General features: G+C 44.7%; 1 protein-coding gene across 4 annotated transcripts in view; it reads right to left on the bottom strand.

The window, feature by feature from the left end:
- SMOC1 (SPARC related modular calcium binding 1) overlaps window positions 1-17,014 on the bottom strand; it is a 147,534-nt gene that overhangs the window by 39,566 nt on the left and 90,954 nt on the right. For all 4 annotated transcript variants that reach the window (XM_054530244.2, XM_054530245.2, XM_024232009.3 and 1 more), the window contains exons 4-5: window positions 16,149-16,248; window positions 13,999-14,046 (exon numbers count right to left, since the gene is read on the bottom strand). In XM_054530244.2, the coding sequence (XP_054386219.2) occupies window positions 13,999-14,046; window positions 16,149-16,248 (148 nt within the window). The remainder of the gene's footprint in view (window positions 1-13,998; window positions 14,047-16,148; window positions 16,249-17,014) is intronic.

The raw sequence follows: 17,014 nt of genomic DNA, 5'->3' as shown, positions 1-17,014 counted from the left end.
GTGGCCCTGATTAAAGAGCTCAAGGAAAACAAGGGACCTGTGTGCTATTCCCTTCCAATCTCCTCACTGTTTCTCCACTCTCACCTAAAACAGATAAGAAGGCAGGAAGAACCATTCTCTCTCCAGCACACGGAACTGAAGAGAATCAGGAATCATTAGAATGCTTCTAACTGCGAAATAGCAAAGACCCCAATTCCCAATAAGAGGGAGGGCAAGCAAAATGGGAGAGGACATGGGACTTTGCAGAAATCACCCTACACTTGCTTTGAAATTTCTAACATAGATGATTGGAGCAGGGAGCTCCCAGTAACAAAGTCCTAATGCTTATCATTCTAATAGTGTTGGCAGTCCTCTCTGCACAGCAAGAACCTCTGCAGGTCAGGAGTTAGTGCAGACTTTGTTTATTTACCTTCCAGGACTCTGAGTTCTTTCATCAGGGCCCCAAAAACCTTAGCTTAGAGCAGTATTTCTCAACCTTTTTTCCATTATCACTTGTCTAAGGAGCATTTTTAGGTAATTTTTTCCTAATCATCTCCCTAATGAAATTTTAATAATGCAAAGAAACTGTATATATTTGTGCTTCATATGTAAAATGAGTAAGTGTTTTTCATCCCCTAAGAAATAATTTTACCCCCTTAGAGAAGGCTGGGAGAGGGTATCTTTGTCCCTCTTAAGGATATACAGTTTAAGAGATTTCTCTCCACGGGGGGAGGGAAGGAGAGCACTGTTGTCTCAGGTGGTTTGATGATTACACCATCCCTCTCTTCTCAAGACCCCTTAGAGGTCTTTTAGGATGGAACACTATATTCTCTGAGCATTAACTATTTATGCAGATTCCAAGTTCTCAGATAGTCTCTGTGACGCCAGTCAGATCATCAATAATAACAACTCTCTACCATTTGGAGCTCTCAGTACCTTTGGCCGACTTTCATGCATCTTATTGGGGGAGGGAGAGAGAATACAGAGTCCTGATCTCTTTTTTGCATCAATATCTCACCCTTGGGAGCTTAAGAGTCAAGAGCTATGGAGACTCTAACCCTTGCTAGAGGCTGAGGCCAGCAGCTGAGCTGACAGTCGGGTGACACCTGACCCTGCTATTATTCTCACGTACTGACACCAAGACCCAACTCTTGCAGAAGCCAAAGTGATCCTGAATTATCTGACAATCATCCCAAGAAATGAGATGTAGCAGGAAGAGAAGGGTATCTATGCTAGATATATTATTTGCCTCAAACTGGAGTCCAAAACAGGCATCTTTTGATGCCAAACTGTGTGAGTTTGATCTGGAAGTCATTGAGGGAGAATAAACACAGAACACAGCCACACAATGTCATTTTTTTAATAGCATCACTTCCCCTGACTCTATTAACACCTCTTTCCATTGAATTCAATGAGCCACTGAATTGAGTCTTTTGGCAGCTGCAATGCACATTTGGTTGTGCCTGCCGGATACAGAGTTCACAGTCTAAATAGTCCAGCACAGTGTGCTCAGCCCTTCCACACAGGGTGGCTTCATTTTAGGAGTCTTACTGGCTAACAAAGGGAAAGTGAAAAATCAAACATTCCAGGAGGGATGATAGTGAGAACTCAAGTGCATATGGCTTATGTAATATTTTAATATTCAATGTAGATATTAAAATCCTCCCATATTACAAGAGCTGTATCTCTTCTCTGGAGCAAGATAACTGAAAACATTGTGTTTATTTCTCCCATCATCCAGATGAAAATCTTGGACTACCCATCAGGCCCAGCCATCAGCAAAGCAGGTCTGCACTCAAGGAGGGCAAAACGGTTTTTTGGGGAAGCTTTGCCCTTTTGCAGGTCAAGGACTTCCACAGATTTCCCAGATGTAGTCAGAGAAGCCCATGAGGCATAAAGCCACGTGCAGGGAAGGAATCTTCCTGCAGGGTAGGGTCACTGAGGGTGAAAAGATACAGCTGCTCTGCCACGGGGAGGTCCTAAATGGAAATCTTTATGAAGTGAGAAAAGACAAGATGCCCTGCTGCCAGGAACCACCTGTGAAATCCAGCATGCTCAAAGGCTGAGAAGCCAAGCCAAAGCGAACAGCACCCTCTAACCATCATCTCCGGGCACCTGGGCTCCTGGCTTCTGACTCAGCAAATAAGAGCACCTCTTCTACCAAACACAAGTCCAAGGCCTAGGTCCAAGGTCTACATCAGTTCTGCTTCCAGGCAAGCCCTGGAGCAACACCAGGCCCCACACTGGGCCCTGGGGAGAGAACAAGGTTTCTATATGTGCTCCTGCCTCCCAGTCTCAAGGGGAGTCACACTCCAAATCCCCCTTCACATCTAATAAATTTACTCTGGATAAGTTGAGCCCCTCCTTTTACTTCTCTGGATAGCAATATCCTCTTCTAAAATTGAAGGATATCTGCCTACAAAATCTCGGGACACTTTTTTGTGTAGGTGTAAAACACTTTAAAGGCCTACTAAAGGGCATCTATAATTCCATGAGTGCAAACCATCTTATTCAACTGCTTACTTTTAAAATTGGGTTTACAAAATTAAAATCCTATCAAAGTTTTTAAATTGAAAATAAGGTAAACCTTACAACTCAATAACAAGCAACCTTATTTAAATATGGACAACATATTTTAACAGACATTTCACCAAAGAAGAGATACAGATGGCTAATAAATACATGAAAAGATACCCAACATCATTAATCACTAGGAAGGTACAAATTAAAACCACAACAAGATACTTCTAAACAGCCACTAGAATGGCTAAAATAAAAAGATAGACAATATTAAGTGTTGGTAAGGATGTGGAGGAAATGGAACCCTTGTTCATTGCTGGTGAGAATGTACAACTGGGCATCCACCTTGGAAAGGAGTTTGACAGTCTCTTTAAAAAGCTAAACATCAACTTTTAACCCCAAAATTCCACTCCTAGAATCCATCTAGGAGAATAAAAACATGCCCACACAAAGACATGTATAGAAATATTCACCGCAGCATTATTCATTAAAGCTTCAAACTGAAAATAATCCCAATGTCTGTCAACTGGTGAATAGATAAATTGTGATATATCCATATGATAGAATACTATTCAGCAATTAAAAGGAATGAATACTAATACATGTGACAATATAGATGAAGAATCTCAAAGACATTATGCTAAGTATAAAAATCCAGATGTAAATATCACATGTTGTATGATTCCATTTATATGAAATGTCCAGTAAGGCTAAATCTGTAGACACAGAAAACAGATCTGGGGGTGCCTAGGGCTATAGGTAGGAGTAGAAAATACCTGTGAATGGATTCAAGGTTGCTTTTTGGGGTGATGGAGATGTTCTCTGGTGACAATTGTACAACACTATGAATTTATTAAATTCATTGGGTTGTATATTTACAATGAGTGAATTTTATGGTATGTAAACTATACTTCAATAAAGCTGTTAAAACAAAAAGGTAGGTGTGCCCAAGTCATCACAAATAAATCATGAAGCAGCAGCAGCTAGATTATTTGAGTGGTCCTTAATTTGGGGGAAGACTCTTCCACTGTTTTAAAGAAAAATATATCTGAATCTGTATATGCATGTGATGATGTTTGGTGCATATTCTTCATGATTCTTTTGGACCTCAGAGAGTATTTCTCTTTAATACTATCATAATCTTCCAGATTAAAAGGAAGAGGATAAACACTGAAAAAAAAAGCCAATTCAAAGATTATCCTTTTTCTTACAGAGAGGGAGAAAAAAGGCAAATTTGGAAACATGAAAACAAACAACAAGTAAGGCAAACTGAAAGAATTCTCAAGGAGGATGTCAAGAGCAACGGTAATAATAGTATTACCACACTTTGCAACACTCAGTTCCTGGCAGGTAGCTTTCCTCATCTATTCTCACCACCAGCCAGGGTGGAGGGAGAAACCAGGCAGATAAAAAGAGAATTGAATAACAATGCAAGTAAGTGATTTGATCAAGGTCCCAGAGGCAGCAAGCAGCTTTGGAAACTGCCTGGTCCCAGAGCCCTGGCATTTGGCCTCCGGAGATTCCCCAACCCCCAGTCACGCCTTGTCCTTGCAGGTGCAGCCCCAGAAAGTTGCAGCCCCCGCATGGGCTCTGTGAGCCTATACAGACAGTAGGTTTGTGTGACAGCACAATTCCTTGCCCTGCGAGAAGGCCTGGCCCACGCACAGACAGCTGGAAGTCACTTCGACCCCCGATGACACCGTTCAAAGCCTCCTCTGTTTGGCTTTTTGATTCCTGATTGACATTCGCTGGCGAGGAGAGATAAATGCCAGGCTGAGGACAATGTTGATCCGCTCAGACTTTTCTCAGGGAAAGACTTTTCAGAATAACAAACAAAACAAAACAAAAACCCAAAAACATTGGTGTGCTTAAGGGACTGAATAGAGCCCAAGAGGTCCAGGGACGCAGGGCCAGGCCTTTCAAGGGGCTGGCAAGTCCATTGAGGAGTTAATTGTTTGGGTGTACAATGAGTTTATTCTGGCCACATACAAAGAGCTTTCTCTTCCAGGTCCTTCAAAAGCAAATGTCTCAAAGGGGCCAGAGGAGGAATCTGTATTAATGGCATCTCTTGGGGTCTCTGAGACTGAGAAGCCTTGGAGAATGAGGAAAAAAGAAACCACTTCCCCCATCCTGAGATGTAGAAGGTCTGTCAACAATCCCAAGTCCCCTTTAATTCTTGGGCTCTCCCCAAACCATGTCCATCACTGGTGACCCTCCCTCATATTCTTTCAGGCTGCCATTGTCCATCTTTGAAAAAGACATGGAGATAAACCTCAGCCTGGTAGAAGTGCTGGAAAGTTCTTTCTTTAAAGGGACCACATTTATGCCAGAGCCACCATCCTCCTCCACATGTGATTCTGAGGCTCAATGAGGAAGTGGAGACAACTCATTCTGGGCATCGTAAGGAGACAACAGTGTCTGTTTGCAAAAGTCCCTTGAGAACCTGCCCTGAATCAGACCCGGAGAAGGATGGAATGCTAGGCCACCTCAACATTTCCTGAGATGCATGCGCCATGACCAGCAAGACTCAGAAATGGATGGTGAACTGTCCTGATTCTGATCTGTAGGAGCAGAAGTGGTCGGGCATGTCAGGTTCTTTCCAAAGCAGGAGGTCAGTGTTTTATATTCCGTATAACTACCTGCATGTTCCCTCCCAAAAGAAGTGAAAACAAGCTGAAAGCTTCCTTTTTGCAGGCAGTTCTCACATCCTTGAGCTGAAGAAGAGCAAAAACAGAAGGCTGGGGAAAAGGCAAACTGGGGACAGAAGAGGAAGAGGAAGCACTGGCAGCAGAGGAGTCTGGTCAGGGTGGGGTTCACACAGAAGACTCAGCCAATGTTTTTTTAACTTTTCATTTTGAAATGATTATAGATTCACAGGAAGTTGCAAAGATAATACAGAGAGGTCCTGTGTACCCCTCACCCAGTTTCCCCCAATGGTAACGGCTTTACAGTTAGCATAATGATATGGGTAAGCCCTGTAATTATCTAGGTGGCATAATTAGTACAAAATCAAAATCAGGACACTGATATTCATATAATCTATGGACCTTATTCAGATTCTACCAGTTTTAAATGCACTCATTTCTGTGTTTTGTTCTCTGCAATTTTATCCATGTGTAGACTCGGGTAAACACCACCACCATCAGCCTAGAACTATTCCATCAGCACAAAGATGTCCCTTGTGCCACTTTTACTGTCACACTTTCCCTCCTCCACCCCATTCCTCACACCTGGCAACCACTAATCTGTTCTCCATCTCTATAATGCTGTCATTTCTAGACTGTTATATAAATGGAATCATGCAATATACAACCTTTTGAAATGGGCTTTTTTCATGTTGCATAATGCCCTTGAGATCCATTCAAGTTGTGGTTGCATATATCAACAATTCATTCCTTTTTATTGCTGAGTATTTTTCCATGGTATAGATGGATAGGGGATCCCACCTTACTCACAGCAGATACCTTCCAAGACCCCCAATGGATGCCTTCAACCGCGGATAGTACCGAACCCTACACATCCTGTTTTTTCCCATACATACCTATGATAAAGGTTTATTTATAAATTAGGCACAGTATAGATGAACAATAATAACTACTAATAAAATAGAACAATTACAACAACGTACTTTTATAAAAGTTATATGAATATTGTCTATCTCTCAGAATATCTGATTGTACTGTATTCATCCTTCTTCATTTTGCAATCTATCCACTTGATAACAGAGCTGGCCCCAAGTCACAGGGAGGGTACACAGCATGGGTATGCTGGACAAAGTCATGATTCACATCCCAGATGGGAGCGAGCAGGACAGTGCGAGATTGCATCACACTACTCAGAATGGCTCACAACTTAAAACTTACAAATTGTTTATTTCTGAAATTTTCCATTGAATATTTTCAGACCGTGGTTGGCTGTGGGTAGGGCAGTACTGCTGTGCCACGGTTTGTTTCATCTACTGAAGGACATTTGGGGTTTTTTTTCTACTTTTGGCTATTACAGATAAAGCTGCTTCTTGTTCGTGTACAGGTTTTTTGTGTGTGTGGCCATAAATTTTCATTTCTCTGGAATAAATGCTCAGGAGTGCAACTGCTGGATTATATGGTAAATGTATGTTTAGTTGTTTTTCAGAAACTTCCAAAGTATTTTTCCAGTGTGTCTGTACCATGTTACATTCTTGCCAGCAATGTATGAGAGGTCCAGTTTCTCGGCAGCCTCACTATCATTTGGTGTTGACACTACTTTTTCTTTTAGCTCTCCTAATAGATATGTAGTGACATCCTGCCATGGACTTATTTTGCATTTCCTGCGGCTAATGACGCTGAGCCTCTTCTTGTGTGCATATTTGCCCTCTGTTTGTCTGCCTTGGTGAAATGTCTATTTGTGCATTTGGCCAATTTTTTTTTTTTTTTTTTTTGAGACAGGGTCTCACTCCGTCACCAAGGCTGGAGTGATGATCTTGCTTGCTGCAACCTCCACCTCCTGGATTCAAGTGATTCTTCTGCCTCAGCCTTCCGAGTAGCTGGGATTACAGGTGCACATCACCATGCCTGGCTAATTTTTTGTTTTTGTTTGTTTGAGATGGAGTCTCGCTCTGTCATCCAGGCTGGAGAGCAGTGGCGCGATCTCGGCTCACTGCAACCTCCACCTCCTGGGTTCAAGTGATTCTCCTGCCTCAGCCTCCTGAGTAGCTGGGATTACAGGCACGTGCCACCATGCCTGGCTAATTTTTGTTTTTGTTTTTTTTTTTTAATAGAGATAGGGTTTCACCATGTTGGGTAGGCTGGTCTTGAACTCCTGGCCTCAAGTGGTTCGTCCACCTTAGCCTCCCAAAGTGATGGGATTACAGGTGTGAGCCACTATGCCAGGCCACCATTTTCTAATTAAACTGTTTTTTAACTGCTGAGCTTTAAGAGTTGTTTATATATTCTAGATATGAGTCCTGTGTTGGATAGACGGTTTGCAAATATTTTTTCCCAGGCTGTAGCTTTTTTTTAATTCTCTAACAGCACTTTTTGTAGAGCAAATTTTAAAGTTCAATTTATATATATTATCTTCTAGATCATGTTTTTGGTGGTGAAGATTTTCTCTTGTTTTCTTGTAAAAGTTTTAATAGCTTCACATTTTACATTTAAGTCTATGATCCATTTTGAATTAATTTTCGTATCAGGTCTGAGGTTTAGGTTGAGGCTTTGGGGTTGATTTGTTAATTTTATTTGTTTGGTCTGTGGATGTCCAATTGCTAGAGCACCATTTGTTTGTGGATCTGTTTCTGGGTCCTCTATTCTGTTCCATTGATTTATGTATCTGTTACTCCACAACTACCACACTATCTCCAGAACTCTAGCTTTATTCATCTTAAAATCAGGTAAAATGGTTCCTCCCACTTTAGTTTTCTTTTTAAAAATTGTTTCAGCTATTCTTGTTCCATTGCCTATCCAAAGAAACTTGAGAATAAGCAGCCCTTGAATCTCACATCTTTCTTTCTGCAAGCACAGGATCACTGCAATGGAACCTGAAAGCGACAGTTCCTCGGCCTTTACCACACAAGTTCCATGGCCCTCCGAGCTGGAGACCAGGGGTCAGAAGCAGGCCCAAGGCCTGTCCATCTGTGTGCCCATATCCCTACCTCTCTGCAAGCTGCTGTGCCACACTGGAACTTAGGCCGGGAGCAGGGAGCAAATGAACATATTCTCATTGGCCTGACAAGCTCTGAGCCCTCTCATCTGGACTTCAGTGGCCCCACAAAGGCACTAGTCAGAGGGCTCAGGAACCTGGCAGAGGGCTTTGCTCAGCTCAGGCCAACCGCTCCAAGGGGCTTTCCTTTAGAGGCTCTGGCTACAGGAGCTACCACACAGGGTTGTTTGGAGGGGCCACCTGCCTTCCCTCCCCTGCAGAGGTGGCAACTTCCCAGAGCTTACAGAAGCCTGTTGCTCCGCTGGAGGTTTTCCTCCACCTGAAGATGAATAACCTCCATCATAAAAGGCTAAGAACAATTAGAATGTGAGCTCCAGGAGGTGAGGCCTGGACTCGTACTATTATACTCATCCCTGGGTCCTTAGTGACGATAACAAGCCTGACATTTAGTAAGTTCTCCATAAATATTTGCTGAGTAAAAGCACCAAGCGTAAAATATCAATGGTTACTAATACCACCAGGGATTCAAATGAATCTATGTCTAAGAGGCTTTTTCCAGATCCCTAAATCTTATTTTCTCTCCAGTCCTTGGAGATGAGGATATGGCAGGAAATCAAACTCTCAGTCTAGTGCTGTTCATGCATAAACTTTTCTTCAGAGACCCTGGAATACGGGCCAAAATGGAGGGGGTTGAGTAGCTGGAGCCAAGCTGGTGGAGCAGTTAGCTATGGGAAGGAGGGAGACGTGGTACATGTGTGAGCATGCAAGCACACCCCTTCTGAAACTGACCTCTGCGAAGCTGGTATATGAATATTCCAGGCTTGGTGGAGGCGGCTCGGAGAACCAGAAAGCAAAAGAGCTGCCTCCCTCAGGCTTGGAGCTGCTCAGGCACAGTTCTGTTTCAGCAGGCACAGAATCAAAGTGAATCCTTCTCCAAGAAAAGCCATGTGAGCAGAAGCCAACAGCATGGAGGTCGTCAGCTGCCCATCTCCATCCAAACCCAGCCCAGCCCACCTGATGGCAATGCTAAGAGATCAGCTACAGATTCAGCCTCCCACACCCCCGTGGTTGCTAGGGGAAGAGAAAAAAGAGGTAGCAGGGAAGAGATTTAAGTCATGTGAGCATCAGTGATGTTTCACATGTGGAATGTCCCTCGACAGCCAGCCCAACACGGCTCTGCCAGGCTCAGGGCAATGAAGCACCCCTCCTTCAGGTGTGTTAACACCTCATGAGGGCTGAGGCTGGAGGCCACCCAGTCCCCTTTGTCTGGGATGTTTGCCAGCCATTGCCCCTGTCCTAAGCCTGCCCCTCAGAGCTGCTCCATCCATTGCTTGAGTGACAAGGTCTCCAAGTTGGCAACAACCTGTAGACCCAGCTCTAAAAACAGAGATACAGACAGGGACCTTGGAGAAATAAATATGACTCACTCTTCACTTGGAGCACATACTATGGAACAGCCAGTGGGAGATTTTCTTTTTAAGCTCTGCAAATTAAAGCTGGGTTGGATTTTTGAAGTTCTGCCCCTCTCCAAGACTAGCTTGACAAATACAGAAGCCCATGCAGAAAAGTTTAGCAGAGTATATTAGTATTTTTATTTTTCTCTTACTTTCGTTAAACAACTAACTCCCAGACTTCTTATGGGAAAAACGCAAACCGCAGAAAACTCCTGGTGACCCTAAACTTTCACTTGCCATTTATCACAGCATCACCCCATGGTCTCTGATGTTCTGGGCACTCAGAAGTTAAAAGCTCGCAGAGAACTGCCAGAAATCATTTCACAAGTGCTTTTCCATATCCTTTCATTTAATCACTCTTCACCACTGCCCCCCTTCACCCCACCGGAGGCTAAGAAATTCCTTCCCTCTTTGCACTTCAGAAGCAATGAAGGGCAAGGCCAGCCCCTGAACCTGTGTTCAGTTATCCTGGAAGCTCCTCAAATCACCTATGGTAATTAGCATTGAGACCCCAAAAAGAGTCACATCAGAAAAATCCACAGGCCTTGGTACAGCCAGGTAAAGCTGCTGCAGGATAAGTTCTTGATCTCCGAAACCATTCTGCTTCCAATCTACTTTCCTTTGGATGACTCCAGTGGAAACCAAAACTTTACCTCTATCTCTACTTCTTCAGCCTTCGACTGTTTTAGCAGCACATTTTCAGAGCTAAAGGGGCTGTTTGGGGCCCTCTTCCTCTCTTCTGATATTCCTCTGTAGCATCCATAAAACACATGTGAATGCACATGTGCACCGTCCCCCTCTCCCAAACACACACACACACACACACACACACACACACACACACACACATATCTCTCTTTAAGGGCCAGGACCAAAGGAGAAGAAGGGGAGGGGGCAGCCAGGATGGGATTGCCCCAGATCAATGGATATTTGAAACTCAAACACATGGACCAGGACCTACACTGCACGTGTTAATTACCACACATGTGCCCATAAAGGAGTTCGTTAAACACAAGAGGCCCAAAGAACAGAGTGAGGAAAGGACATTCCAAGGGATTAAGTAAATAGTCTGAAGTTTTGACCCTCCTCCCCTCCTGGAGCACGTGCATCTGGGTAAGATAACAGTGCCTCCCCCTCCTTCCCCCACTTCTTCCCTGGAGCCCCACACCTGTGGATCCAGGAGCCACAGCCACTCAGGCCTCCTGTCTCAGACCAAACGGCTGTGACCTGTTACCACCCAGCCTCTCTCCCTCCTCTCTTCCTCCTGCTATCTCTCTGGGCCTCCTCCCCCAGCCTCCTTCTGCTCTGCCTTTCTCCTCCTCTCCTTCAGAGAACTAATTCCTGGCTGGCGACCAGACTCTCCGTGGTCACACAATACATCTTTTCATTCCTTCCAGCCTGGGAGGGACAGCCGATCCCTCCCAGCCTGGTCAGTGGAGGATATTCAAAAAGGCAGGAGGCTAGGGAAAGAGAAGGTTGGGTCCCGTCCTTGCCCTGCCGTCCCCCACCACTCACACCTCCAGGCCTCTGGCCCCACCTCTTTTCTGGCCATACCCCTCACCCTGCACAAGGGTGCAGACCAAGCACCTCTTTGTAGCAGGCCTCAGGGAAATAGATGCCTCCTAGGAGAAGCCATGTGCGGGCACAAGCTCAGACAAGGGGCCTTTGTGTCTTCCCACCTGCTGCCTTCCAGAGCACATTCCATTCTTAAGTGGCAGCTGAAAGAGGAACCTTGGCTGGTCGACACAGGATATTACTAATGCCCTCTCGCACCCTGTCCCCATTCAAACCCCAGCTTCCTGGACAGGTGTGGCTTCAGGTGCAGCATCCTACAGGTGGCCCGAACCTGCTCTTCACTGCGCTGCCCACAGCAGACATAGAGAAGAGGATCCAACACCTAATCGGATCCTTCAAAGTACAGGGAAAGAGAGGCCACTAAATAGAATTTAAGACTCCCGGGGAGAATGAGTCCTAGCATTCCCCACCAGAGCCCTGTCCTGACCTTTGCACCAAAGAGGAAGCCTCTGCAGAGCCATCTTGGAGGAAGGGACCCATCCAGGGCAAGGGAGTAAAGAGCTGGGAACTGAGAGCAGCTTATCCCTCTGAGATGAAGGCTTCAGATTCTATCGCCCATTTCCTGCATTGCCCCTGGAGGAATCAGGCTCCTCTACCCTCTTTTGGCTCTGGAAGCTGACCCTAGAGCTAAAAAGGAACAAATGGTACTCACTGCTTGACTGTAAAAGGGAACAAAGGGTGCTCACTGTTGACTGTAAACTGACATCCCCAGCCCCCCTCACCCCCCCACTTCCAGCTGGACCAGTGAGAGCCTGGGATGGCCATGGGTCTGTCTCTCATTGTTGTCCACAGGGTGCAAAGCCACATCCCCCTGGAAAACACTTCTTGTCCAGTTTAAGAACCAGAATCCCATGGCTGGCAGTTGTTTAGTGTGTGTGCACTTTATTCAACGTCATACAATCAGCTCCCTTTGGAGGAGGGGAATCTGGGTGGTCAGTTTTGCATGATTGTTAATTTTCCTTTCCTACTACCAGGACCTCTTGCCCAGGAATAAAGGTGATGTTCCTGAAGATTTCCATTGCAACAGGCAAAACTAAAAGCAGTGCATGCCTGCAGTCCCAGCTATCTGGGAGGCTGAGGTGGGAGAATTGCTTGAGCCCAGGAGTTTCAGGCAAGCCTAGGCAACATAGTAAGATCTTGTCTCTAAAAGATAAAAATTAAAAATGCTCTCCTAGAAAAAAAAAAAAAAACACACACACACACACACGCAATAGAAAACTTGAAGGCATCTTCCTTTTCCAATCCCAGTAAACACACACTACTCACAGCATTGGTGATTTCAGGTCTTTGTAGATTCTCTCCCCACTTTCCCACCTAGGAGGGAACCACCCACACTTATGGTAGTCTCCTTATGCCCTGGGAAGGACCTGAAGAAGCACTTACTCCCCTTTCCAACTACTTTCTCATTTTTGCCCAGGGAAAGAGCAGTAGCCCATCTGGCCCATTGGTCCCTGTTTTCTGGTGGGTGGTGGTATCACCTGTTCCACTTCCACATCTTCTTGGAGCACCTGCATTTGGGGGCAGCAGGTTCTCCAGATCCTTATCTCCTGCATTCAGAGTGGTTGACTTCGCCTCTTCTTCCCATCCCATGGCATAAGCACTGGAGGCAGGGCCCAGGGCTTTACCTTGGTCTCCCTGCACCTGTGTGTGCAGGACAAGCCTGTGAACTTCACAATGACCCTCAGCAAGCCCAAGGCTCCACATGGGCCCTGATGAGCATGTAGTTTCCAAGTCCTAGATGCAGGTGGGAAGCCTTAAACTCAGCCTGAGATGGGAGTCCTGGAGAGGCTGCACATGAGATGAAATGCACACTTGCTTTCCATTCAACTACTAGCTCTGCACATATGCTGTCCTGGAGGTCAGTGGCAGTGAATCTTAAGCCTCCAACTGTCTTCCATGCTAAAAACTATGGTCAGCATATTCCAGGGACCTATTGCTCATGTTGGCTGGTCCAATAAACAGCCCTCAGACAGATACCAGCTACATCAGTTGTGGGGCCCAGTGTAAAGTAAAAATGCAGGGTCTTTTGTTCAAAAAGCAGGGAAAAGTGCCATTAAAGGCACTAAAATACAACACTTTGTCCTTTATTCCATAGTCTCTCTCTCTTACCTTGTCATGGTGTTATTTTAATTTGCTACTTAGTATTGTCCTAGATAAAGAAAAATAAAAATTTTAAGCATGCTGTGGAAGCCACATAGTACATCTCACAAAAGCTTTGTGCTAATGAGGTGACAAGGTTCAGCAGACACTCATATGATGTGTCTCTCCTCCACTCCCTTGTATCTTCACTGCCCCATCAGACTCAAAGACAGAATTATTCAGAATTTCAGGATAACAACTGCACAGGTTGCATGCCCACAAAGCCAGCCTCGCCTTAGTAAAGAGAATCTGGATGTGCTGGGACTATTATGAAGGAGAATCAGCAAGGGGGGATAAATGCCCAAATGTGCTTTTACAACAAGAGAGCCAAGGGCAGACTTCGGCACCCTACCTTCCTCATCCTCTCTGGTTTAATGCTGGCTACACTGGTAGTTGATTGACCGAGCTCCCCAGGGAACCAATATTCCTAGGGCTCACATTCTAAAGGTGCTTCTCAGCTCTGGGCTCTATACTCACTCACCTCCCTCAGGAATTCTGGGAGCTTGGTGTCCATCACTGTATGAGCCTTACTTACCTCGGGTGAGTCAGAGAGGAAACACAGAATAAGAATGGAGAAGATGTTCTGCGGGACACCTTAGGCTTTCACCCCAGGCTCCTTCTATCTCATCTAAGAAATCCTGCTTGGACCATCTTTGGAAGCAAACATTTAGATAAAGCATAAAACTCCACTCACCTTTCCTTCCTGAGTTACCCTGGCTCAAGGGCTTGTCGGTGACTGAACCTTGGGTGAGAAGGGAAACAAAAACATAGCCATTCAGAATGCATTGCGGTTGGTTTCTTTCAAAGAGTTGGCAAAACCTGATGTTATGAGCATATGGTCATGTATAGATGTATTGTATACACATCTAAGGATATTATATACAATGTTAGTACATATACACATGTTGAGTGGGGTTTGTTTAACATCAATGTCACTGATAACCCAGCACTGTTAAGATGAACTATGATTTCTAGGTTCCCTGGTAAGAGTCTTGACCACATTTTTACAAAGCTCCACACTCATATAACTCCCTTGTTGAACATTCCAATATCTGCCCCTCACCTTTACACCCCCATCTCCCCAACTTCTCACCAGTTCCATGTTCGGAGCCATATTCAGTCAGCAAGGCCAACTGAAAAGAAACTCCCTTTTACTGCAAAGGCAATGATTGACATCCCTTGCTGGTTAGGACAGGAAATCAGCGATTTTCCATCTGCATTAAGTAGAAAATTGTTGGCCCAATTGTACTGAATGGGCCAAAATAGTCTAAGGCATGGAAACAATTTTCTAGACACAGCCTGTTCCTCCAGGAGCGGGTAGCAGGTATGTTTGCCCAAGCATTTGCGCCCTGCATATACTAGGGTACTCTGTGCATCCCCTCCTCCAGTCCTGACCCTGTGGCACCTGTCTTCTGCTGAGGTCCAGCCTCACACAGGCAGGGTACAATCAGTGCACGCACAGAAGGGCATCTGTAGAGTCCCGCCAAAAGAAAAGAATCTCTATTTCCCTAATCCATGTCATATTCCTTCTCCATATACCAGTTTTGTGAGAACTCAAACATATTATCCTGTATGGCTTGTTTCTAGTCGTTTGTTTGCTTTAAATGAAACTTTCCAGGTCATTTAAAAGGAGGGCTAATTCCTGTACCTCCCTACCCCAACCCCAATTAAGGTTTCTAGTTTCCATGTAAACCACAAATAAAGTAAACTTCCCTTTCGACCTGTAAATTTGAGTTTCCTGATGTAGATTCTTATAGCCCTTTCCACTTTCTTTTTCCTTCATGTAACAGAGCAAGTAGAAAAAGCTATGATAGCAAGACTGTCAGCCTTTGGAATTTCCCATAGGTTTTAGCATAATGTTTTATACTTTGCACTTAAAATGAAAAATAAGTAAATCAATAAAACCCTATGCACACAGATATGAAGAAATATGAATCAGCTGATGGGTGAGACAGGCTTTTTTGAGAGAGCTGAGCCACACAGTGAATTAAGGGAGCGACTCAGAGTCCTTTACCATCTGAATGGAGGTGGACACTGTGGGGCTTGTAAAAATCCCTAATCCACAATCCCATGAAATGGACCTAAAAAGCACAATTTCTCTATGTTTATTAAGTTGGGAATAGAAAGGACTTAATTTTTGCTATGGCCTAACCCAATGGATCACTATAAAGCAATAGTTTGCTAACTTGTCTAATCATTAGAATCACCTGAGAGACTTCATAAAAACAAGGACCTCAGGTCTCCCTCCAGGCCTCCTGGATCAGAATATACAAGAGGAAGCCTCGATATCTGGGTTCTCTTTAATTTCCCAGACATTGCTGTTGATCAGTCAGATTTAAGGGCCACTGTTACGAAAATTTTCCATTTCTCTACATCACATTCTTCAGGGGTGGTGAGTATATGACACAGAAGCCACCATTCTCCTCTCCTGCTCCCATGAAAAACATCACTAACTGATAACTACAGCCTTTGATGCTGAGCTCCCAGGTGGTCTCAAAATCCATCTCAATAAAGCACTTCAAGAGCCACTAGCAATCAGAATCAGCACACAAGCTAGTAACTTATACGCCACCACAGCTCTATGAGGTTACAGCCAGTGCTTAGAAGGAGAGCATTGAACCAAAAATCTAAACTCAAAATCTGTAAATACACACATGGCATACACTGTCATGCCTTATCATTTGTTGACTTCCGAGCAAGCATGTTAGAGTAGAATCCTCCCTGACCTAGAAAAAGGTTCATCACCACCACCAACCTTCTAAAGGTTCTCCCACAAGATGCAGGAGACCAACCAACGGGTCTCTCTCCAACCCTTTTCATTCTTCCCGTCCCTCCCTACGGTACCTGAACATACAGGAGTTTTATTCTGCACAGAAGAGCCACTGATGGGCTTCCCATCTGGGGTGACACACCAGCAGTACCCAGTGTAAGTATGGCACTGCACCTGTTCAGGGAAGTGAAAAGGGAAGAAAACCATAAGTCTCGGTCACAATATCAAGACTCATCTCCAACCCCTTTCAAAGCATCACCCATACGATGAAAGAGCATCTTCCACCTCTCATCCCCACATCTGTCTCCAGAGTGTCTCTCATGGGTGGTCCAGTCAGTGAACAGCACTGGGTACATGTTTGCTGTGGGACTCCCATGCAAACCACAGCAGTTTACCCACTTCTCTCTTATTCCTCTTCACACTTAATACCTGTATTATACTGTGTTTTTCCTGAGATGGTTCTCACCAATACCTGTACATTTGTTTTCTCTAGCACTGGCATACACTCCCATCCAACTGTACAAAATTCTAACCCACCCTAATTTTGAGACACAGTTTCAGTCTATCACCCAGGCTGGAGTGCAGTGGCATGATCTCAGCTCACTGCAACCTCTGCCTCCTGGGTTCAAGCGATTCTCCTGCCTCAGCCTCCGAAGTAGCTAGGATTACAAGCGTGCACCACCATACCCGGCTGATTTTTGTATTTTTCGTAGAAATGGGTTTCGCCATGTTAGCTGGGGTAGTCTTGAAGTCCTCACCTCAAGTGATTCACCTGCCTCGGCTTCCCAAAGTACTGGGATTACAGGCGTGAGCCACTGCACCCAGTCAAAAATTCTAACCCTTGAACTAATTTGGCAAGTACAAGTTGGAATGTTGCCACTGCAGATTGAAATGACATTTCTTTAACAAGCAGAGACAATTGGTAAGCTTTTCTTCTTTG

Source organism: Pongo abelii, chromosome 15, assembly GCF_028885655.2.
Source record: "Pongo abelii isolate AG06213 chromosome 15, NHGRI_mPonAbe1-v2.0_pri, whole genome shotgun sequence".
In the NCBI taxonomy this organism is placed as follows: Eukaryota; Metazoa; Chordata; class Mammalia; order Primates; family Hominidae; genus Pongo; species Pongo abelii.
This window is presented reverse-complemented; position numbering and strand designations above follow the sequence as displayed.